The sequence below is a fragment of the Diabrotica undecimpunctata genome, chromosome 6 (genome assembly GCF_040954645.1).
Source record: "Diabrotica undecimpunctata isolate CICGRU chromosome 6, icDiaUnde3, whole genome shotgun sequence".
Classification (NCBI taxonomy): Eukaryota; Metazoa; Arthropoda; class Insecta; order Coleoptera; family Chrysomelidae; genus Diabrotica; species Diabrotica undecimpunctata.
In genome coordinates this window covers 121,644,094-121,670,201 of record NC_092808.1, presented here as the reverse complement: position 1 = coordinate 121,670,201, position 26,108 = coordinate 121,644,094, and the positions used below count along the sequence as shown (strand labels likewise).

The following is a 26,108-nucleotide window of genomic DNA, read 5'->3' as shown; positions in this document are numbered from 1 at the left end:
ATTAAATTTTAAGTAGTAATGTATTATCTGTTTATTCTATAATATTTAATTGTCTATTTTAAAAGTTTGTTTTGAAACTAGGTACATACTATCCAGTGGCGGCTGGTGACTCAAAAATTTGGTAGTTCTGCAGTATTTTTTGGTTTTTTTTAATTCAATATCTTTTAATCGTTGTATTTTACAACGAGGCTTTTAGTTTGATATTTTACACCATATATTTATTCATTATATATCCATTAAAAAATAATAAAGAACTTACCGATTTTCTTCTTTTCAAATTGAAGATAAATCCAATTATATCAAAAATAGCAATGGTACATTATGGCACACTAGTAATTGTTTTATAGTTTATGTTTTTAGTAGAATTTTATCGATAAATACGTGAAACTAAGGAATGCAAACGAAAAAACACTACAAACAAAATCGCCACAACAATAATTGCATTATAGGGTCTTACGAACTAACTACACACAGAGCCAAATATATTATTTTTTTTTATAAATAAGCTCGATTCGTCGATTTTTTTTTAAAGCAAACTTGTCTATAACTTTTTCATTAAAGTTTGGTATTTCTTTTATAAGTGTTTTTTCTACTGACAACATGGTTAATGCTACAAGTCGGTCTTCAGTCATGGAATTTCTCAAGAATGTTTTAATCCGTTTTAAACTCGAAAAGCACCTTTCAGCTTCTGCCGTACTCATGGGCACTGTAATTAGAATTTGACGCAGTTTTACAGTTTCTTGAAAAGGCTCTGTTAAATTATTTTCAATTAAAAATTTTAAAAAAGGTATTGCCCCATTAATGTCTCTACAGTCTCTTCTAAAATAAATAACAGATAATTCAGTCTTCAAGCGCTCCCTATCTAAATTTGGATATGACGCGCAAGTCAGGCTTAAATTATCATCTGGGAAATTATCACAATAATTATCAAATTGCTCAGGATAAAGCAATGAAGTTGCAAGTAGGTGATTTTTAAAAGCAAATCTATCATTTGCACAATTTATGATTATATCACAAACTTCGATAGATGCTCTCCGATGACCTACTGGACTGTTATCCTTCCATAACCTTTTAGTTGGTAATGGTTCAACGCATAAACTAGAACCTTGGTCAATGGTATCATCTATTGAATTTCTAACTGAATTCATGTATCTTTCGAAATCTGTCACCTTTTTATTGATTTCCAAAGGATCCGTTTTAGTCTTTTGAAGGGCATTATACAAAACGTCTACTTGTGGCATTATGCGATGGAAAAATGTTAACCAAAAAACAAAATTTTGATCCACTAGTATTCTTCGAATGGAAGACGCTGAACTACAGACAGCTGCCTTATCAAACGATTCTTCTATTTCTTCCATACATTCGATAAAAGAAGATCGATGTTCAAACACAACATTAACAGTTCGAATATTGACGTTCCAGTGAGTTGGAGCGCCATGAGGAATTTTCTTTTGGACGATTTTATCTAAAACTGCCACTCGTTGTGGCGAATTTTTAAAAAAGGTAGGGATTTCATTTAAATTTCCAAAAAAAAAGTCTAACTTGAGAGTTTTCGAAACAAGCCTTAGACATTATTAAATTTAATTGATGCGCGTAACAGTGTACAAAATGAGCAAATGGATATTTTTCTGTGATTCTGGCTTGAACTCCTGCGTGCTGTCCACACATGACCGCTGCCCCATCATAACTCTGAGCAATTAGTTTATTATTTGAGTTTTCCAGGATAGGATCCAAAACACTGAAAATGTTTTTGCTTAAAGTATCTGCATTTAATTTTGAAGGTACCAAATATGTCCAAAATCGTTCTACCGGTGCTCCATTTCGACAATATCTAAATACTACAACCATTTGTGATTTTGCTGAAATGTCTGTAGTCTCGTCGGCCATGACAGCTAGATATGGAGATTCCCGAATTTCCTCCAAAATTTTATCCTGGCATAATTCCAACATGCAGTCCAAAATATCATTTTGAATTTCTTTAAAAATGCCCTTAAAAACCGTCGATTCTTCCAAGTGTTGTGCTAAAGTTTTATCCAATTCAGCAGTAAAATTTATGAGGCCGCGAAAAATTCCAGGATTGTCGGATGTTTGTGTCTCGTCGTGTCCCCGAAGCGCCAATTCGAAAACACTACAAAATTTTATGCAGTCTATAATTTTTGAGAGAACATACCTATTTTTTGTTACAGCTTCATTGAATTTTTGAATATTTATCCAGTATGCAGATTCTAACTGTTCTTTAATATTCACGGAGCCTAATAAAGCATATTCCATTTGATTGTGCAAATGATGCTTAGAAGTTTCGTGCTTTTTTATTTTATCACTTAAATGTACTAAGTCTGTTACACCAACTTGCGTCCATGACTTATCACCTCCAAAGAGTACACAAGGAAAACAGAAAAGAGCGTTTTTTCTGTTGCAGCCACATATCCAACTATTTCTCGTATAAATATCGCAATTAAATTGTCGTTTGTAATTTTTTCCTCGGCATGATCCTTCTTTTACGATTTTAATATCCGGAAAAGGACGTCCTTTGCATTTTAATTCTAGTTTTTCGTCATAAGAATATTTAAAGGATCTCTTAACATTAATCAAATTATAAATAACATCCATCCTGAACAGCACTTTTATTCTCATCTACTTAATATAAATACCGAATTACGTGCAGGACAACTTATTTTAACAGTCGTCGCGTCGCGATCACCGATTATTTAAAATTACAATAAACGTAGGTTTGTACACACTAGTTCGAACTGCGACAAATGCAGCTCAAATATTGCTTTCAGTCGTCGCCTGAAAAGTGTAGGCGAGGGGTTGAGCGGATGTTATCGGGGATATCTTTAACAGTTCACAGCTCGGAGTAGCACCGGTCCGGTCAAATAAGTGGGACTTGCTGTCGCCATGAGATGCGACGGACGACAGATTAAAATAAAGGCGGCCATGCACGAAAACCATCTAAATGAATTTAAATTTTATAAGTAGTGATATTTTTTATTTAATTTTCAAAGTAATTTTGTTTGGATTATTTTGGTGGTTCTGCAGCTCCGCAGCACTTATATACCAACCGCCACTGATACTATCTACATAAATTTGGATATTGAAACTAAAACGATTTTATATTTTATTGAAAATTACATAAAATATAAAGGTTTTTCTATAACTTCACAAAATAGTTGGCTTGGATAAGTGTCTTCAGTAAGCCTTAACTTTATTCACATTTTTTAACTTCTACCAATGTTAATTCATTATCGTTTACAATACATTGTTATGGAAAATCTACTAAAGTGTCAAGACTATCACAACTTAATTTCAGCTGATTTTTACTGACATTTATAAATTTTTAAACCGAGGGAAAAACTAACTGATCTACTTTTACGTCATTTTTATAATTTACTTCAATCTTGTTTTTATCACAGGATTCTTCCACGAACCGTCTTCCATTAGACAAAAAAAAAAAAAAAATGCTTCTGGTTCCTCTCCTCCTCCTCAATATTTTCTCCTTCGTAAGGATGAAGTGGCGTCATGTAATTAGTTTGACTATTTTTGTCCAATTATCTCTCTCCTGTGCATGTTGTTTTGCTTCAGAGAATGAGTAACCAGTCTTCTCCTTTATTTGGTCCGACCATTTTGGTTATAGTTGTGATGATTCCTCTAAGGTTCCCATATTTATCGAAGCTGTTCCTAGATGTCTATTATATATCTGCACCTTTCTAACTTCATCATACTTTGAACATCATCATCTTTGGTTCGACAATCCTCTGTGGATCCTGGCCTGCTCTAAGATTCTGTTTCTGGCTGCCATCTTCTGATTCCTAAGTCAGTCTCAACTCTATCTAACCACATAATTCTCGGTCGGTCTCTGCTTCTTCTTCCTGTACGTGTTGCTGTCGTTAGCTTTTTAGCAATAATGTTGTCAGACATTATTCTGTGTCCGGCCCATCTAAGTCGCTATGTTTTAATGAACGTTATGACATCTGGTTCATTAAAGAGTTGGTTTAATTCGAAATTAAATCTTTTGCGCCACTGCCATCTTTTGGCAGGAGAGGATTGGGACGTCGTGGTATCTCATGGTTGAAAAACCTCCGACAATAGTTTGGGATGACCTCCGCGGAGCTGTTTCGCAGAGGAGTCAGCAAATCCATGATAGCCTTGATGATCGCCAACATCCGGACCGGATAAGGCCCTGAAGAAGAAGAAGAAGAAGCGCCACTGCCCTTTATCGTTTATAGCTCCAAATATTTTGCGGAGTATCTTACGCTCGAATATTCGCAGAAGTATGTCATCCTACTCTTCCGTCCCGTGTGTGAGGACCGGCCTCTGCCGTATTTTGTATATAATAAATTTAGTTTATTGCTCAACATCTCGCTTGTTACGCACTATTATGTCATTGTCATCAGCGTATGCTAAGATTTGTATCAATCTATTGTAAATAGTACCGGCGTCTCTAATTCGTGTGTGTCGGACTGCCTTTTCCAAGGCAATGTTAAATAGGAGGCAAGTCAGGGCATCCCTTTGTCTGAGTCATGGTCTCATTTTGCTAGACAAGAAGTAGAGCTCATTACAAATTTGATCAGTTCCTGGTGCTTTATTATTTTTAAACTTTTTAATGACTTGGGCAACCTCTTCAGTGGTAGGTGGTCTTTCGTTTGGGTTGAATAGATTTCAATCATTTCGACCTGCTACGGTGTTATCTGCTTCTTCGATATAATGGCCGTTAAATTTTGCAGCGAAAAATTCAACCTATCGGTTTAAGATGGAGGCCTTATCACTTAGGATATTTCCTTCTCCATCTCTAGAGCTCCCTATTCTTGGCTTAAACTCTTTTACTTTCTTAGCCATTCTATGTTTTCTGTAACTGCTTTTCTTCAAATTGCCTTTTTTCTTCTATGTGTTCATACTTTGAACACTCTCTTAAATTACGTCGAAACTAGGAAATTAAGCCCACATTGACTTTAAGTATTTTTGGATCAAGTAATTTCTTTAGTATTAGTAGTCTTTTAACTTTTGCTCTGTTTCCTAATTTCTCTTCAGGCCTCTAGTCAAACAGTTTTACTTGCTGATTTTTAAACTTCAGTTTATCTTCCCATTTCATCATTGACGATTTTTTTTTGCATCAGCTACCGCCATTGAACCTCTGATGAGGCAAACAAAATTTTAAAAATGTGTTAAACTAATGATGCCACACAATTCATTTGATTTGAACGTACTCAAAAGTTTGGTGGGATTTAGGGCTGCACACCCCCCTTAAAATTTTTCTGTGCGCTTAGATTTTGTTGTTTCTTTTTTATGAAAAATGCTTTCAGAACAAGAAAGTAACATGTCCATTTTTATTACAAAATGTCAAGTAGTTTAGGAGATAATGCAAAAAAACAATTTTTATTTTGTAACTTCAAAGGGCTGTAACTTTTTTTGTGTACACTTTTGTACTAAGGTAAGTTGGATTCAATCAATTTATTTTTGTCCCCGAAATGCGTGATTTAATTTATGACATAGCTTTTTGAAACACCCTGTATATTATGTAGCGAGAAGAATGGAAGGAGCGTGGTTTAGATCTTATTATATCCCTTATGAAAGATTGCCCTCGCCGAAAAAATGTATAAAAAAAATTAACAGAGTAGAGTTAAAGTTGTCGTATTTGTTGACTGGTACAAACGTTTTAAGGAGATCAGAGTGTATGTTGAAGATGAGGACCGGGCGGCCAGTGACTTCAGAAAGTGACTTTAGTAAATATGTTTTAATGTGAAGTAAATATTCACAAAGGTGACTTACGAAATGGTTAGAAAAGACCGTCGATTAGGCCAATTCTGAACATGTGGATCTTAATAAAGAAACTGCAAGACACACTTTGAATGGGGAATTAAACATGAGGAAAGTGTGTGCTTAGATTGTGCACTGCGGAACACAAGTAGTAGTTCAAGTGTACTGACTATAGATGCAAATCTCTGTATCTCGGTCCAATTTTTGATATTCTTCAACAATGAGGCTTGTTTTCTATTAATACCCCTGCGTTCTTCGATTTTACTCATCATAATTAGTCGAAGAATATTATACTGTTTTCCCCGCATATATGTCCCAAGATATGCTATTTTCCTGGATTTAACGCTATCAATTAGCCGACGAGTAGCTGTTGCTCTGTTGAGAACTGCTTTATTTGTCTGTACAAACACATTTAAAAAACCTGTGGCTAATAGTCGATACTTTCATGATCCACAAGGTCCATGCCTCGACATTATATAAGACAACTGACCTTATGTAACATTTAATCATGTAGTACTTATATATTATATATATACCTCATCAGGCCCTAGAGGTCCATGGCTTGGACTTATTCCACTGTTTTCGTCCATTTTCTTCTGTCCATGGCCGCAGTTCTCCAATTTGTTTTCGCGATTGTTTGTAGGTCTTCCTTACACGCTTCTAGCTACTTTTTTCGTGGTCATCCTCTTCTCTTCTTTCCTTCCCCCCCAGCCGTGAGTCCTTCGCCCACCTTCCGTCTGCCATTCTAATAAAAGAGTCTGCCGTCTCTTTGCCTGACGATCTGGCTAATTTCTGGTTTCCCGTACATCTCTCCGATCTCTGCATTTTTTCCTCTCCTCCAAACGTCTTCATAGCCTTTTACTCCCCAAATATTATTCTTAAAACTCTCCGTTTTCAGATGTTCAGCATATTTATTTAATTTTGTTCATAACCCATGTTTCCCTTCCGTACAGGACCGTCGGTTCGATCACTGTTCAGTATAGTCTTAATTTTGGCTCTGGAGATGTTTTTTGCTCTTAGTAGTTTGTGTAAAGCTCCTACCGTGTTCGTTCCTCTCGAAATCCGCTTCTCAATTTCTTGACTTTCGTAACCTTTACTTGTTAGGGTTACTCCTAACAGTTAGGGTTAGGGATACCAACTTCGTCACCTATTGAAGCAATACTCTTTACTCCCGTTGTTTGTGGTATTTATAGTATTCAGTTGTGTGTCTTTATAATTTGGTCTGCTCCATTTCCATATACTTTGTTTTTTACTCATTAGTAATCAGTCCATACTGTTTAGCCTTCGCTTTAGAGTTTGAAAATACTCAGAAGTTCCCCTTAGTTCATCTTCTTCTTCTTCGTGCGACTAGGATTACTCCTGTTTGTCTGCCTCTTATTCTGTTTCAGTCGTTGTTGACTGTACATTATCTTTCCACCTTTTTGGCGGCCTTCTAACGGGTCTTCTGCTATACGGCTTGTTGTTTTGACAGATGTTCGCTAATCTATCTGGTCCCATTCGGTTTACATGTTCGTTCCAGTTCTTTTTTTGTTTTTATCCACCTATTAATATTTTGAATTTTGCATTGTTCGCGTATACTTCTGTTGGTTTGTCTGTCTCTTAATGATATGCCCGCTATTGATCTTAATACTTTCATTTCGATATTGTTGATTTGTTGTTTCGTCTTTCTTGTATCGTTCCTTGTCTCCGCTGCATATGTTAGGATTGGTGTTAGTATTGTCTGGTATACTTTCATTTTGCTTTCCGTGGTCAGATATTTGTTTCTCCATATGGTTTATCGGAGGCAACCACTTATTCTTGCCGCTTTTGATGCTTGCCTTGTGTTCTCTGTCCTTATATCCCTGTCACTAGTGATCTCTACTCCTAGGTAATTGAATTTCATTACTTGTTCTACAATTTTGCCGTTTATTTCTAGTTTATATCTACGCGGCTCTTTACTAATCACTGTACATTTAGCTTTTTCTACTGATACTTTCATATTAAGTTTGTTTGCTGTGATATTGAAGGTGTGGAGCTGCCTTTGTAGATCATCTTCGTTATCAGCAATTAGTATTGCATTATCGGCATAGCAAGTATCGTGATTTTATGCGCTCCCATGTGGTATCCGTGTCGTTTTCTTACTTCGTGAATTATTTGATTCATCATCATATTGAATAACAATGGGCTGAGCGAGTCTCCTTGGCGGATTCCTCTTTTTAGTTCTATGCATTCTGTTTCTCCTGTTGGCAATATAACTCTGGTCTTGTTGTTCTTGTTAATTTCATTAATTGTCCTTATTATCTGATGGTCTATTTGTTCAGCTTGTAATAAATTTAAGATGTCATTTCGCTTCACCCTGTCAAAAGCACTTTTTAAATCTACAAAGCACATGTATGCTGGTTTTTCATATTCAGTAGACTTCTCTATTTGTCTGATAATAAAAATTGCGTCTATTGTGCTGCGGTTCTTCCGCAAGCCTTGTTGTTCATCTACCATGTTCGCTTTTTCCTCGATTTTATCTTTTATGACTGCCGTTAACAATTTTAATGTACTATTCATCAAACTAATGCCTCTATAATTTTCAGGATTTCTCGAGTCTCCCTTTTTAAGTATCGGTAGCAGGAGACTTTCCTTCCATTCCGCTGGTACTACTCCGGTATTTATTATATCGACGAATAATTTTAGGAGCCATTTGCGTAGTGTTGTTCCTCCATATTTTAGCAGTTCATTGTTTATTTTATCAGGATCAGGTGCTTTTCTGTTTTTTAATTTTTTTATTCGTTCTTGTAGCTCTTCTTCTGAAATTAATACTCTATCGTGAGTTTCGTTAATGATTCTCTCTCTGTTCTCTTCTTCTTCTCCATATAATTTCGTGAAATGCTCAGTCCATTGTTCCTCCGTAATGTTATCTATGCGTAAAAATTCATTCATTTCTGTTTTTTGTCTCCTTATCATCTACCACCCCTTTTTCTGGATTCCATAGAGGTCGTATTCCATATCTTTGGTAAATTTCCTCCAGTGTTCTTTTTTTATGTTATCTATTTCTTGGTTTACTCTATTTCTGATTCTCACGTAGTCTTCTCGTGCCTCCGGTGTCTTCACTCCTTTGTATGTTAAGAAAGCTTGTTTCTTTTCATTTGCTAGTGCTTTCACCCTTTCGTAGTACCATGGAGTTTTGTATTCCCGTTTATTTCTGTTAACTTTTCTTTTACCTAAAGCTTCTTCTGCTTCTTGTAGGATACATTTTTTAATAATTTTCCAGGTTTCTTCTATATTCTTTTTAGTCTCTAGGTTATGGCTGTTTAGTTCTTGCCATTAACATCATCGTCCGCCAAGAACAGGACCTGGCTTCTCTTGTCATAAATCATACCTTTCGTTCATATTCTACTCTCCCTCATTATTACCTCCAGCAAGAAATTGAAGAGTATTGAAGACAACGAATCTCCCTGCTTTAGCCCCCTTTTTACTACAAATTTTCCTATTACGCTTCCTTCTATCCTTACCCCATTGTCGGTCTTCATTAAGGTCATTTTTACTTCTGATCATTTTTTCCGGAATTTCAAGGGTATGATGCAGACGCCTTCTTATCACAGAATCGTAAGCTCGTTTGAAATCTATAAAGAGGAGGTTTAGATTTAACTGTTGCTCGAACGTACTGCTCTGAATCATTTTTAACACAAATATTTGATCTATGGTGGATCTGCCCTTTTTGAATTCTTCCTGGTATTCACCAACCTGCTCGTTTAAGTATCTTTCCAGTCTAATTCTTATGACTCTAGCGAGTACCTTATATGTTACATCGAGAAGAGTGATACCACTGTAGTTTTCGCACACTGCTTTATCCCCCTTCTAATCACTGGGACATACTATTGCCTCTCTCCATACTTCCGGCATGATTTTCGTCAGCTGGCTACATATCCGCGTTATAAGTACTTCTCACTAAGTTCAGCAGGAATAGCATTGCTCTATTATTTTGTTATTTACGACTAGTTTACATCGTCTCGGTTCCGCTGATATCACTATCGTTTTAGTTTTCTCTGTTGAGATCTCCATGTGAGCGCCGTATCTTCGAATTCTTTAATTAATCTTTGTAGGTCATCTTCATTTTCGGCTGTTATTATGGCGTCGTCGGCGTAGCATATTATCCTTATTTCCTTTTCTCACATTCTATATCCTTTTCTTTTCTTAACTTTCTTTATGATTTCATCCATTATCATATTAAATATTAATGGGCTCAGCGAATCTCCTTGTCTAATGCCAGTTTCATATTTGATAGGTTGCGATAGTTTTCCTTTACATCTTACCATTGCTATGTTATTTGTATATATATTCTCAATGGTTTTTACTAAATCCAGTGATATTCCCTTTTCATATAATATAAATATATCGCGATAAATGTATCGCGTCCCGAATTCTCACTCTATCAAACGCTTTCTTCAAATCTATCAGACACATATATGCTGGTTTGTTGTATTCAAGCGACTTTTCTTTTATCTGTCTTATATTTTAAGAGTTCATTTGGTATTTGATGTTCTCCTGGTGACTTTCTCTTTTTTAATTTATTTATTCCTTCTTTCACATCGTTTTGGGAGATTTCGGTCTTTTCCTCAGTTATTATATTTGGCGTTTCTGGTAAAGGTTCTTCGTTTTGTTTTTTAAACATTTCTGTCAGGACGGCCACCCATGTATCCTCTTGTATGCATTCTATTTCAACTAGTTCTTTCATTTCGCTTCTTTGTTGTCTTATGAAGCGCCATACTTGTTTCTGCTGTCCATAGAAATCCATCTCTAGTCCTTTTGTGAATCTTTCCCAGTAATCTGTTTTTGTTTTTCTTACCATTTGATGAGTTTCAGTTCTTATTCTTTTATATTCTTCATATGATTCATTCGTTTTTTCTGACTTATATTTTAGGAAAGCTTTCTTTTTTTGGTGACATTTTTGTTTAACTTCTAGTGTAAACCATGGTGTTTTCGTTAACCACTTTTTGTTTATTATTTTTGTTCCAAGGGCTTCTCGGGCAGCATCCAGAATATTTTTCTTAAGTTTTCTCCAGCTAATCTCTACATTGCTTTCATTTTCGATATTCTTCATTTGTATTTTCTGTTCTAGCCTTTTTTGATATAATGATTTTATGGAGTCATCTCTTAAATGTTCTATTTTTATTATTTCCTCTGTATTGGTTTGTTTAAGCTTCTCTTTCCATCTTTCATTGAATCTAATTTTACCAAGTACCAAATAGTAATCGCTTCCCACATTGGGTGACGTCAAACTTCTCACATCCACCATCTGTTTATGGTGAATATTTCTGTTTGTGACCACATAATCTATCATTGATCTATGTCCTCTTGTATTTTCAAACGTTGTATTCAAGTCTTGTATTTATTTCTACTAATCCCTACATGAAGCTGTGTATATGGCACAGGATCGCAGCCAATGGAGGCAGTAAGCCAATAATATTTAGAGTGTCACCACCAAGGAATGAGGAGGGAGGGATTTCTACTAATAGAAATTTGTACTGTCCTTTCGCTGGTGGCTTATAAACCAAGGCTTATAAACCCTGAACATACATTTTCATATTTTTTATTAATTTAGTGACATATTTATTTAATTTACGATATTCTATTAAACATATTAATTTTGTGTTTTCTCTTTTAGAAGTTGTTAATTTTAAGAGAACCTTGTACTGGGAAAGGTAATCAAATTATGGGGTTGTATATATGTTGATACAATTTGACTGGATCCAAGGATGCAAAGCCTGGAGGCAGCATGTGAGGAGGGTGAAGTAAGTAACATTTTTAATACATCATGGATTAAAACCTAAATTTCTAAAAGTATACAGACATTGATATTATTATAGGGCCACAGTGCTGCAGTGAAAAAAGAATTAAAAACTGAATGTGTATATGTTTTTCAACCGGAACATTGAAATCAACCTTTATTCTGTATATGTTAAACCAAATTCAAGTCAGTCTAAGTGGTGTCAGAATTTTGATAGTTTAGATAATATTGTATTTCAACAATAGAAAAACAAATTCTATGTTGGCACTTCACCTTCCAGACCATAATCATTCTTTGAATGACCAATTTAAAATTATTCACATTCAAAATAAAGGCCTTAAGCTATCCTTGTTAGAATCTATGGAAATTAACAAATTAAAAAATACCAATCGAATTCTGATTTAACAACTTAAGACAAATAGGTTGCCCCTCTTCAATTTATTCAGTTGAAGACTATAAAGTGTAAATGCATAAAAAATAGATCACTTGAGAAAGGCACTTAGCCGAAACAACTGTAGTGATAATAAATTATAATAAATTTTGTAGAAGTGTTGAAAACAAAAGCTTTCAGTGCTTTTTTGTTAGAATCGTAATATTACTGCTGTTAAATGGTATTCTTCGATAGAGCTAATTAATATTTTGAGAAAAAAAAAATATATGAATCGCTAACTGCAGAAAGGCAACAAGTCCAGTTTTGCCAATTTTTCTGGAGAGACAAAAAACTTGGTAAACTCAAACACACTACTGGTATTATTTTTTTTGCATTTAAGGTTTATGTGAGTGGGCATTCTGGACTACTACATACTTATAAAATATTTAAATATGTTAAGAGGAGAGGGTAGAGAATTTTTTTGTGTTAAGGACATGTTTCCTTTCTGCCGTAAACAAGAAACTTTAAGAAGTTCTAAGGAAAACAATCAATATACTAACAGAATATTTTATGAGAATTAATTTCAATGAAATAAAACAATGTCCTATACATGAAATAAAGCACTTAAATCATAAATTAAAACTTTGAAGTAAATTTCAGTTGAAGTTTTTAGTTTTCTCCTGTAAATGCCGGTGTAATTGGCCATGAGAAAATCTGATTCCAAAAATTCATTTTTTCTTCCGGGATGTATACCAATGTTTTCTTCATGTCTTCCATTTTCTTGTTGTTAATTGGAAGTATAGTTGAATATGCTCTTCTAGTAGGAGCCTGAATTGGTTGTACTGCATTCCGTAGTTTGAATTCATCCATTATGAAGCCGCCGATGTTTATCTTACATTGAACCGTGTTAGGATTCTTTTATGAAAAAGTCATTTCTCTGTATTGTGATATGACAAAAGCCCTTTTTTAGTTTCTTGGGACATTTTTGCCATACGAATCATCACTTGGCAGGTTTTTTTTTTTATAAAACTGGGGCCACCATGAACTGAAGTCAATGAAATCATCAGCAGTCATTTTAATAACAGAAAATTTGCCATAAATTTTTGATGATTTCATTATAAGCTCTTCAACCTCATTAATAGTATAATATCGTTCTTCTTGCTTTAATTTTCTTCTGATGATGCCAAAATCTCTGTTATTTGACATAAAAGAGTGGCCAATAACAGGAAAGTTTAGTTTGACTTCATTAAACTTTTTTATCTCACACAAGTAAGTACATCATCATGCGAATCACAGTATTATTTTTATTTTGCTCTGCGCAGTTGTTCCCAAACAGATAAAGGTTTGTTACACCACTGCTAATTTTTTTTTTATGTACCAATCTAACATAGTACAAACTTCGTTTGAACCTTTACTCCCTTCACCTTCATAATAGATAAAAATTGTACATTCCCGTGTCGCGAGCTTATGCACACCAAAGACGTTTACAGTGAGCTGTCTAAGGTAATAGGTATCTTGGACAGGAATACAAGGTAGAGATATGTTGGCCATAAAATCTATGCAGATGCCAACATTTTCTTCAGGCTTACTGACACACTGCGTGGTAACTTCTTTCAGTGATGCATAGAACTTTTTAGATTTACGCTTGTGTACTGTTAGCTCAGCGACAGCTGTTCGCTTTGCATTCTCATTTAAAACAGGACTTTTTATTTTTAAATTTAATTCCTTACATGTAACACATGCATCTTTAACTGGTTGGGCAAAGCCAATAGAAGGGTAGTTTTCCTTGAAATATATCCAAAAAAACTTGTAGGAGAGCCTTTTCTCAGTTCCTAATGTTGAAATAAGGAAACTATGTTCTTTTTTAATGAACATGTACATGATTTTTAAATTCATATTAGCAGAAAAATACTTTCTTTCTTTTCCTGTATAGTGATGTACTTTGGTGGAGAATGATTCTACATGGACCCTTAATTTAGACAGTACGGACCCAGGTATTGCATTTCCTGAAACGTTTTTTTCTCTGTTGTCAGTTGGTGTTTCATTTATTTGCAATAGATGGGACAAATGGTAACACTGCTTTGCAGTGTATCCATAGGTTTTCATAAATCCATTTTTACATACTTTTGTACGTTTTCCATTGTGTACTACATAATAAATCAAACTGAAAGCCTTGGGTTTCGCGGTTGACGAACTAGACCTGGGTCTTTCCCTTGTAATCTGACTAATTTCCATAACAGATTGAAAAAGATGTTGGAGATAAGTAAATGACTTTGAGGTTAGGTTTTAGTAGCCTAATATTACTTCGAAATACATACAAGATTAAACATTATCAGTAAAATGGTATTTAAACCAAAATGTACAAATTAACAACTATGAATAAAACAATATTTACCTGCAACAATTTGAGCCTGGTTTTTTAGCTGGTACAGTTTTGACAAACCAGTTTACGTGTTCTTCTCCAGCCACTTTAGACGCAACTGTTTACCGCAGAGAACTTGTCCGGGACTAGTTTCCTTTCTGCAGTAAATAGAATATTGAAAGCGTTGCCATGCCAATACTAATCTGCGGACGTGTTTCCTTTTTGTAGTAAACGTTGCGTTTTGCTACTGGAAACAATTTTAAAAAAATACACAAAATTCGTACATATTGGACAATGCCTTTCTGCAGTTAGCGATTCATATGTGGGTACCATAAACAAAAAATTCTACTTCCTCAACTTTTCCCTTTTCCGGGGTCGCTGTTCCTTACTCTTCGTCGCCACTCATTTCTGTCTTTCGGGTCTTCTTCACTTAAACCTTTCTTTCTTAAGTATAACATGACCAAACCATTGCAGTCTTCGTTCTTGAATCTTTTTTGAGACTGTAGTCACCCCGGCTCCTTCCCTAATTAAGTCGTTCCTGATCCTATCCTTACTAGTCTTACCCAGCATCCTAAAAGGTATTTAAATTCTCCTACTCTTCCTAGTTTTTCTCCAAGTAATTCTGTGTCTCCAACCATTCCTCTATCTCTTAATCACATATACTCCGTTGTTGACCTGCTATTCTTAGGTCCTCCCTCTTCAATAGCCCTTATCCAGCCCTCCAACTTCTTGAACCTATTTTTGTGCTCCTAACATTAAACAGGTAGGGACTCAGTTAAAAGCCTTAATGCACACCAACCGTCACTGTAAAACTTTCGGTCAATCCGACAAAAGTCCTTACTTTTGTATACGCTCCTTCATACATATCCTTCGCGATACTTACGTACTTCTCAAGAACCTATTTCTCTCTCATACATCTCCATAGCCCTTTGTAGGGACTGTGTTTTACGCCTTCTCAAGATCTATAAATACCAAATGTAGCTCGCTTTTCTTCTCGCCGTATTTCTCTACCAACTGTCTCAAAGCAAACAAGGCATCCGTTGTCCTCCTTCCTGGCATAAACCCAAACTGTTCATCTCCTATCGATGTCTCTCCTTAACCTTTGCTCTGCGGTTCTCTTCCAAATTTTCATTATGTGCGACATTCACTTTATCCTTCTGTAGTTCTTACAGTCCTGAATGTCTCCTTTATCTTTATACAATCATATTCTCTCCATGTATTGGGCATCCTTTTTTTACTAACTTACCTTACCTTACCATTCTTCATCCTATTGCATCCTCTGTCTCTCCTATGCTTTGATGATTTGTCCCTTGCTTTACCAATGCTATATAACCTTTTCATCCCCTCGGGTGTTTCCAACTCTTCATACAGGTGTGCAGACGATCTTTCCTTAGTAGTAGCTACAGCGTGCTTTGCTTCCCTTTTTGCTACCTTGTATATATCCTTATCTTCCTCTGTTTTAGACATGTCGTATTTCTTTCTAGCCTATTTCTACTCTCTAACCTTCTGTTGCACTTCATCATCCCACCACCAAGTTTCTTTGTCTTTAGGAGGCCCTATACCAGATGTTTTTCCTAGCACTTCCTCTCCAACTCGCACCACAACTTAACTGTTGGCTTCCCACCAGTCATTTACTATATATTTTTCCTCAAGCTCATCCAGCACTCTACTCTTAAAGACTCTTGCCAAATTCTTTTCTTTTAACTTCCACCACTTTACTTTCTCTTGTCCTACTTGCTTTCCGCCTCACCTTTATCTCCGTATCCACTATCACCGGTAGGTCGGTGTTGAATAGCTACACACTCACTCTTTACTACTTTACAGTTGGTAACCTCTTTTAGCTGACTTCTTCTACACAGCACAAAATCTATCTGACTTTCCCTTTCCTCGCTACTAGAGGTAACATACTGGTCTTCAGTCTTCATAAAGAACGTATTGATGACAGCCAAATTCTATGCCACTGCAAAGTCAATAACACTATTTACTTCATCATTTCTTATTCTCATCTCCAAACCCTTGTTTGGAACTTGCGTGAACTCTTTCTATTCCCGCTTTTTCTCTATCAATATGTTCAGTCAAATCACCTCCAATAAAATACTTTTCGTCTAAAGGAATCTCGAGCATCTCACAATCAAGGGCACTTCACAATTCTTCCTTTTCCTGTTCTTCATACCCTACCTGTGGACGTAGTCACATATTATGATATTCACTTTACTATTGCCTGTATTCAGTTGGACACTCATTATTCTATTACTTCTTCTGGTTACCCTTACAAGATGTTCCTTCCACTCACTCGTTCAAAATAATACCTATTCCATTTCTGCTGTGACTGTTTGAACTACTATATTATATTAACTAGCATCCATCTACAAGATCTCTCGACTTCTTAGCTTTCCAACGAGTTTCCTACACAGAAAGTACACCAATCCTTTTCCTCCGCATGAAATCGGCGAGCTCTCTTCCTTTACCTGTCATGCTTTCGACGTTTCATCATCATCATTGGTGCTACAGCCCTATAAAAGAGCCTCGACCTTCCCAAGTCTATTACGCCAGCCAGTTCTATCCATTGCCAACTGTTGCCAGTTTGCTGCGCCTATTTGTCTACCATCCTCATCTACACCATCCCTCCATCTGAGTTTTGGCCTACCCCTACTTCTACTTCTTACGCTTTCGACGTTTAGAGTCGCAATTTTCAGGACTAGCTTCTTTAGCCCCTTCCGTCTTCCATGAAAAAAAAAAAAAAAATTAGCGAAATACCACCGTTTTTCCAAACTAGAACAAAAGAGCCGAAAGATACACACTTTATGGATTTAGGGAAAAATGTACAATGATTTCCTATGTTGGAAAAATTGGCAAAGCTACCGTGCTAGTTTCTTCAATGCATGACCAAAAATGCATCAATTTCAATACTAACAAGTCAGAAATCATATCCTACTATATCTAAAACAAAGGAAGAGTGGTTTGATTTGGACGAAAAATGTTCTAAAATCACTTTAAATCACAGAACCTGAATATGGCCTTTAGTAATCTTTTTTTACCTTCTGGATGTATTCGTAATAAATTCGTACATTCTACACTAATATTACGAAAATAATAAAGAAATAAAAGAAAAAGGTGTGTTTGTATTATAACTAGAGAAACAATTACCGAAAGTATCAAAAGGAGAAGCAGCAGCTCTCCACACAGACTGTCTAATTGGGGGAAAACGTAAAATTTGTTACTTAAATCCGCGAAAAAAGATAAGGAACACATAATGCCTCTACCTGAATTGCAAAAAAAACTTTGTATTCAATGCACAAAAGTAGTTTGCAATGACTGCGATCAAAAACGTTAAAAGTTGAGACGTTCTGGACCTAAGTATAGAACTGCAATTAGTATTTTACTTAAACATTTTCTTAGTATTATTGTTTTTCAATATTACCAATGTGAACTGATGATTCAACTTCTGCACGAATATCGACCTCAGAATAAATAACACATTTTTTGACCACAAAGACCAACACAAATATACATTTAATAACACCCGTGGACAAAGATCTATGGTAGATTATGTTATAACCAACAGAGATATACATCCATCGAAAATAATCGACGTAAGATGCCTCAACTCAGCAGATATAGGTAGCGACCATCGCCTAGTATTATGTAAAATAAGAATCATCCTGAAATACTTGGCACCCAAGAGAGCAGGGCCAATACAAACATAAATCAAAGTCGAAGAACTAAATACACAATCCACGGAATACTTATACAGGAAACGAATATCAAAAAAGATCGCTGGGAATGAAATATTAGAAAACGATAACATCGAGGAAAGCTGGGAAAAACTCAAAAATAACATAATTAACACAGCAACAAATGATCAGAGGACAAAGAAAAGAGATGAACGAACTAATAAAAACGGAACACATTCAGAAGGAAACATGCGTAGACTACTTTCGATCCCTATTTGCTAAATGATAATGAATCACCAACACCAGAGGTGACGACAAACGAAGAAATAAATATTGAGGAGGAAGAGGTAAAGTAAGCATTAAGGAAATTTAAAAAATGGAAAATCATAAGGAGAAGACAAAATCGAACGAAATCCTAAAGTACGGAGGACCGGAACTGACCAAACAACTATTAAAACTAATCCAAAAAAATAATACATAGAACAAAACAGAATTCCTAAGAATGGAGATCACTAGCTAAGAAGAACTAATAGATAATTATAACACTAGCAGAAGAACAACAAGGTTTTAGGTCGGAAAGATCATGCACTGACGCTATATTTATAATGAGGCAAGTGCAAGAGAAATCATTAGAATACAACAAACTGGTATATCTATGTTTCGTGGACCTTAAGAGGGTATTTGACCGGGTCAAATTAAAAGATGTTATTCACTTACTGAGATACCTCTAGGAATAATCAAAACGATCGAAAATATCTACTAAAACAACACAATAAAAGTAGATTGTTCAACCTGATTATGGATGAAATAATAAAAAAAGTAAGAACTAAAAAAGGATACCAAATGGGAGAAAAACAACTTAAAATAATCTGTGAATCTTATAGTGAAGATGATTTACAACGTATGCTGCACCAATTTAATATAACCGCCAGAAAATTTAACATGTTAATTTCCCCCAAAAAGACAAACTGCATGGTTACAACAGCAAATTTACTAAGATGTAAATTGGAGCTGGAAGGTCAGATAATAGAACAAGTGATGGAGTTTAAATATCTAGGCATCACATTATCTAGCTACGGAAAGCTCGAAACTGAAGTGGAAGATCAAGTGAATAAAGCAAACAGAGCCGCAGGCTGCCTGAATAAAACAATATGGAGAAATAAAAATATCGGGAAAGAAACGAAAGGCAGAATTTACAAAACAGTCAATCAGACCAATAATGACATACGCGGCAGAAACAAGACCTGACACAAAGAGGACAAAAAGGATGTTAGAAATAGCAGAGATGAATACACTTAGAAAAATTGGTGGTAAGACACTAGGGGACAGATCTAGAAGTACAGATATACGACGTAGATGCAAGGGGGACAACATCAACAACTGGGTAAGAAATAGAAGAGTAGAATGGAACGATGATATAAGCCGAATGACAACAAATAGAGTAGTAAAGACTGCAAGATACAGTTCCCCAATAGGAAGACGATCTGTAGGAAGACCACGAAAACGAGGAACGACAACTTACTGAAGGCCCATTGAAAAACAGACAGAATCTTGTATATATAAAAAGAAGAAGAAGAAAGAAGAAGAATATTACCAATGTGACATTAAACATTTTTCGAAATATAGTAGTTTAGTTTTATTTCGAAAATGTCACATTGGTAATATAGAAGAAGAAGTAGTTTAGTTTTTGCGCTTTGCCAAAAAGGATACATTTTTTCTTATTTTCTGAACATAATTCATTTGGATCTATCATTTTTTTGGTTTATTCTTTCACAAATTGTTTTATTTACATGTTATAGAAACGCTTAAGTAATTATTTCAGTTAAAACATTTTTGTTTACATTTATTTGCCATTTTCTAGTCTGTAAAACGGTAGACTCAGTCAGCGTTGGACCATTCACGTTATACATTCGTGGCGGATCAGTTAAGTGTTAAAAATAGAAATATAGACCATATTTTTTATGTATTGTGTTAATATTTCCAGTGGATACTAAAAAACTATTTTCGACAAAACATAAGCTTTCAATAATCTTAAATTATGCAACATATATGAATTACATATACGACTATTTGAGAACTAACCACAGCCTGTAATTGTAACAAAACAAAACCAATTTTACATAAAACTACAATATCTAATTAAAATAATTCAAGGTCCATTGTAAAATCCATCACAGTCTTATTGTTTTCAATAAATATTTCTTAATGGTAATTCGTTTTAGCATTCGGTTAAAAGGTTCAAGTCAAGTCACCCCGCTTCACCTCTGCTACGCCCCCAGGAACCTTCGACATCTGCATCGACTTCGACATCTCAAGAAATTACAGAAAATCCTTGTGGGAAACCTCCCATCGATATTTTCGCAAAACTTTTAGAACTATATGAAGAAGAAAATGGCGGAAGTAGCAGCGGAGATGGAGAAGAAAGCGAAGAAGAGGAGGAGGAAAAAGAATATGACGAGAGATATGCCAAACCAATAGATAAATTGGTAAGTAAACACATTTAAAATCTTTATCAAATTTTGTAGAACCTGTAAAGATATCAAAAATTCAATTGCCCAAAATGTTGTACATACTCGACAATCTAAGTAAAAAATGTTAACAATCGTAAGTAATTTATTTAATTATATTGTTAAGTTTAAGAAGCTCTTTATTACGCGATATTGCAAGAAGTGTTGAGAGGAAGAACAAAAATGATTGTTTTAGATACATTTTGCAGTATGTCGTATCCTCCTCCTAAGTGCCTTCTCTGTTGAGGTTGGCGATCAATATGGCAAATTTCTCTCTGTTCTGGGCTTGATGAATTAATTCATTTCCTCTTGTGTGGGTCCAATCTCTGATGTTTCGTAGCCAAGATTTTTTCTTTCGTCCTATGCCCCTTTTACCTTCAATCTTGCCTTCAATCTTTCTAATTTTGATAGTATTGACCAGATGAGGGCGTGTGTTCATTGCTCTCAGTACTTCTTCATTCGTAGTTCTGCTGGTCCAGCTTATTCTTAGCATTCGGTGGTACATCCACATTTTAAATGAATTTAATTTGTTGACGTCATACTGTTTTAATGTCCAGGTCTCACAGCCATATAGTAATAGAGACCACATATAACACTTTAGTCTTCTCAATCTTATTGAGACTGATGTTACAGAGCATTTTACGCATATTCATGAAACCCAATCTTGCTATTTCAATGTCGTGTATACTAACATGAATTCTCTACTACACTTTGTTTGAACTTACAAAGGGGTACTAGGTTTTGTTTGTACTTAGAAATGTGGTTATCAACTGCAAAGCCTAAACAGGGTGGACATTAAATCTTACCATAATAAGGTAGCAGTAAAACTAGGATGATAGGATGAAACACAAAAAGATGCAGACAATAAAACCCCAAGGTAGAATAAACTGCTTCTTATTCTGGACCATCTGCTGTATCGGCAAACATCATAAACTTTACATTCTTTGCTATTTTCAAATTTTTCAATATTTGCATTTCAATAACCCAGGTGCATTTTTACTTGAATAGCTATCTTAATATTTTACAGTATTTGTATTTTAATAAAAAGTGTACATTTTTTACTTGCAGAGCTAAGTAAAAACACTTAAAATATGAAAAGATGCACACTGTTTTTTATATTTATTTTAATATGACATAGAACTTAGAAAACCTTTCCAAACATGTCTAATTCCTGTGTATTTATCTCATAAGGGGTTGGAAATATTGGTTTTTTTAATTGTAAATAAGGACTTTTGGACATGAAAATTCATTCTGTGCGATTGGTATTATTTGTTGTTCGTGAATTTGTTGTGCAATGTTGTTCATTGCAAATTCCCAACATAAATAGCCTGACAAGCATGTGTTCTGAAGGTATTCGCCTTCTAATTTGCCAAGAGACTGAGCGAGCTTGATTGTCATTTTAAAGGTCCAAACTGTTCAATCTGATTATATTCAAATTCTAGTGTGTTGGTTTATATATTTTGTTATGAGTTTCGTAACGTGATTTTGGAGTTATTTACTGGTCGTGTTATTTTTTATAAGTTTTATAGTGTGTGGTATTTAGTATCCAAAAACAAAGTTATTATTAATCAAAAGTCAAAATAGCTTGTGGTAATCTTTTGGGTAATGGTAAGAGAAACCAATATTTTAATTTATTGATGTTTCGACAAGTTTTATTTCCCTTTTGCATGGCTGAGATAAAATAATATGGGTTTTGAAGACTCAATATTAAAAGTGCAACTATTAGCTATCGTTAACCCTAGAATGGTACACTGGTGTCGCCGGCGACACCGCGCAGTTTCGATTAGATGCAGTCAGCACGTTCCTAGAGATTATCAGCACCTTTACCTCTTTTAGTTTCAAATAAACTTTAACCGTAACTGTTTATCGGGCGCTAATAGCTATTGTAAAATATTTATCGGTGTCACATACGACACCACAGTACAATTCCCGTTATAATTTTGAATATAGAAGTAAATGGCTTCAACAAGCAAAGCGTTGACTCAGACTGAGTTAGAAGAAATTGTGCGTGCTTATGAGGCTGGTGAGAGTGATGAAGATGTCCCTTTAAATAATACAGAATCTAAATGTTTGAGTGAAGATGAAGACAAAGAGCTTAGTGAAAGTGAACATTCTGATACCATTTTAGCAGAATCGGAGGTTAGTGAAGAGGAGAGTGAAGATTCGCAGAAAGATAGCGATCAAAAAAGAAAAGTAGTATTATGGAAAAAATGGTTTTAAGTGGTATAAAACTTCGTTTTTTTCAAAGAACACTCGCAGAGTTCAAAAAAACATAGTGATTCGTCTACCAGGTCCAATGGCTCACGCTTCAAATACACCAGAAGAGATTCTGGCTTGGAAACTAATTTTCAGTGACTTAATGATAAACTATATTACTCAATACACAAACCAAGAAATCTCTAAACAATCTACTAAAATTAGTCAAACTCCAAGTTTTACAACTGTTACAAGCAAAGAAGAGATTTTGGCATTATTCGGTCTTTTATATATGAGTGGTGATCTAAAAACTAGCTACCTGAGTACCTCGGATTTATGGTCAAAACAATTTGGAATACCAATTTTAAGAGCAACAATATCACAAAAACGCTTTCAATTTTTGATTGTCTTCGTTTTGATGACAAAACAACTAGAGAGGAAAGGAAACGATGATAAATTTGCCTATATATAAACCTATAAGAAGTCTTTGAAATGAGTTTATTGAAAATTGTGAAGCTAATTACCCTCCTGGCGCATATGTGACAATTGATGAACAGTTGCTCAGTTTTTGGGGCAGATGTCCTTTTAAAGTTTATATTTCAATTAAACCAGACAAATATGGAATTAAAATCGTTATGTTGTGCTACTCTCAGACTTTTTATTCTGCAATACCATATGTGGGAAAAGAGAGACGAGATGCATCAGAAACTTTGCCCACCCAATACGTTCTTCGCCCATGCAAAAATCTCTATGGCACCAATAGAAATGTCACCATGGATAAAAGTTTTTACAAAAAAAGTTGACAATGGTTGGAACCTTAAGAAAAAACAAGTCTGACATTCCGCCAGAATTTCTTAAAAAGAAAAAAATTGTTCCAAGTTTTGACTTTGCTTTTGACGAGAATAAGACGTTAGTATAATTTTCTCCAAAACCAAAAAAAATTGTTCTGTTGCTGTCAAAATTTCATCATCATCATCATTCAATCTTCGCTTATCCACTGCTGGACATAGATCTCCCTCATAATTTTTCATCTATTTCGATCTTGTGCCTCTTGCATCCAATTCCTATGACAACGTTTTAGATCGTCAGTCCAACGTGTTGGTGGACCACCTCTGCTTCGGTAGGCATCATCTCTTGGTCTCCATTCCAGTATCCGCTTTGTCCATCTATTATCTGTCATTCGAGCCACGTGACCTGCCCAGTTCCATTTCAGTGTTGCTACTCTCTCTACTGCATCAGCCACTCCTGTTCTTTGTCGTAGCTGGCGATTTGGGATCTTGTCTCGTAGTGAAACGCCCAACATAGCACGCTCCATCGCCCTTTGACACACACGGATCTTTTGAACTGTTCTCTTTGTTATGGTTAACGTTTCCGCACCGTAAGTTAACACTGGCAAAACGCACTGATTAAACGTTTTTCTTTTAAGGCATATTGGTATATCAGACGATTTGAAAATATGGTTCAGCTTGCCGAAGGCTGCCCAAGTCAGTCTTATACGACGGTGAAGCTCAACGGTTTGGTTATCTTTTCCTATGCGAATCTCATGACCTAGGTATTTATAGGCCATTATCTGGTCTATGGATCTTGTTCCTACGCATATATCTTCGCTGACTACAAGAGTTGTCATCATCTGAGTTTTAGATATATTTATTTTCAATCCCCCTTCTAGCGAGGAAAGGTAGAGCTGATTTAAAAGTTCTTTGGCCTCATCTATCCTATCAGCTATTAGTATCCGTTTATGTCTATGCCCTTCGGGCATAACCCAATTCGGCATTCTGTCAAGGCTTCCAACATTTTGTGTTGATTTACGGTGTTGAATGCCTTTTCATAGTCGACAAATATTAAAGCTAGTGGTTTATTATATTCAGTTCATTTTTCTATAAGATTTTTTATTACCAGTAGGTGATCGTTTGTTCCATAGCCTTTTCTAAAACCCGCCTGTTCTATGGGCGAAACATACATGCAGGTTTGGGCACTATACTGTCATCCTGGTGCATAAGTCGTAGACTAATACGCACCCTGATGCGCATCGTCCCGCCTTAAAACTGCTTTCAATTTTACTATTGGCCGAGAGATTTGAAAGTGCCTAAATATAAATAAACATATAAATATGAGACATTTTCTGCTCTCGGTTCCCAAATAGGGTCTCTGTACCCTGGAAGTCCGATGTCGGGGCTCTGCTCCGGTTTTACTACGTTAGACTCTGTGGATGGACCTTGTCCACCTGCCACTCCTGTATTTTATTTACTTCCTGTGTAAGAAATGTTACTTTACAACTAAAGATGGAAGATACGCAGACGGTTCTTCGGATAGACTGATCGAAGACCCTCTGTAAGGCACCATGGGATTGTATAAGTGGCCATTCGTTAGCCATACAAGCCCTTACATCCCATATGGTGATAATACCATACGCATTTGCCTTCGGGTTGCTAATCCCTTGCTCCCCTGGAAGCAGTATGTCTAAATCAAACTGCATCACCACGGAATATCACGAGTAAAAGTAAAGCGGAGTATTCGCTTTTGTTTTCAAATCAAGTGGGTTCCATTCCAACGATAAAACCAAAAAGTATGGCCAAGTTGCCACTAGGAAGGCAATGAAGAACCAACTAGTGGTCATGTGTTTAATACAGCTCCTGTTCACTAAAACTGTATAACATCTAATGGCAATAATAACCAATGTAGTTGATTCTTCATTATAAAAAAATCATTGAATGTAATTGTTTCCAAACATTACAATTGTTTCCATATGTTTATCACCTTTTTTAGTGAAACATTGGAGTGTTTTTATCTATTTAAAATATTCTAGATTTATTTTGATTTCTATCTTTACAATATATACAGTCTTGTTTTATATAGTATAGTATAATAGCAGTAAATATTCTTTTTTTGTTACAGATAAAATATAAACCTCTGCTCTTAGAGAAACTTGTAGCTAAAGAAAGACTGAACACATTGATTTTAAATCTTTATCCTGGTAACAAAGGTTATTCATTGGCATTCAGGTCATTATCTCGTACCGATCCTAGTTATACTGAAGATACTGCCAATATGATAGAAACCAAACTGTGGCCTTATGAAGAGGACGATCTTCTTCGATACATAGATAACGAAGAACTTCCACCTTTTATTGTAGACATTTTAGAACAGCAGTTTAGTTACCTTTTTTACAGTGGGTGCATCATAGCTGAAGTTAGAGACTATAGATTGGCTTATCCACATTTTAAATGTGATATTCATCATGTTCTGCTTAGGCCTACGTCAATGGTAAGTCCTTACATAAACATAAAACGTTTGTTATGATACAATTAAAGTTATTATATTACAATAAAGTAAAAATATTGTAAGATTGTCAAATACCTGTCATAATTTTTGTACTATATATACATTTACTAAACATTTAGCGTGATAAACTGTTAAACGTAGCCAGACTCATAGTGCCGTTAATTGATAAAGTGAGTGTAATTTCTATGCCTTTTTGCAGGACAGG

The 26,108-nt window shown here is 35.3% G+C and overlaps 2 protein-coding genes across 6 annotated transcripts in view; one reads left to right on the top strand and one right to left on the bottom strand.

Moving 5' to 3' along the window:
* Positions 1-26,108, top strand: part of Spt20 (transcription factor Spt20 homolog) — a 62,690-nt gene that overhangs the window by 3,747 nt on the left and 32,835 nt on the right. For all 5 annotated transcript variants that reach the window (XM_072535245.1, XM_072535246.1, XM_072535247.1 and 2 more), the window contains exons 2-4: positions 11,390-11,516; positions 20,141-20,404; positions 25,517-25,885. In XM_072535245.1, the coding sequence (XP_072391346.1) occupies positions 11,481-11,516; positions 20,141-20,404; positions 25,517-25,885 (669 nt within the window). In that variant the 5' untranslated portion in view covers positions 11,390-11,480. The remainder of the gene's footprint in view (positions 1-11,389; positions 11,517-20,140; positions 20,405-25,516; positions 25,886-26,108) is intronic.
* LOC140444591 (zinc finger MYM-type protein 1-like) lies at positions 1,513-2,610 on the bottom strand. The gene has a single exon (XM_072536353.1). The coding sequence runs from the start codon at positions 2,608-2,610 to the stop codon at positions 1,513-1,515; it is 1,098 nt and encodes a 365-aa protein (XP_072392454.1).

Excerpts from the sequence above, each read along its gene's own strand:
- LOC140444591 (XM_072536353.1), bottom strand. The coding sequence starts at position 2,610 with ATGGATGTTATTTATAATTTGATTAATGTTAAGAGATCCTTTAAATAT.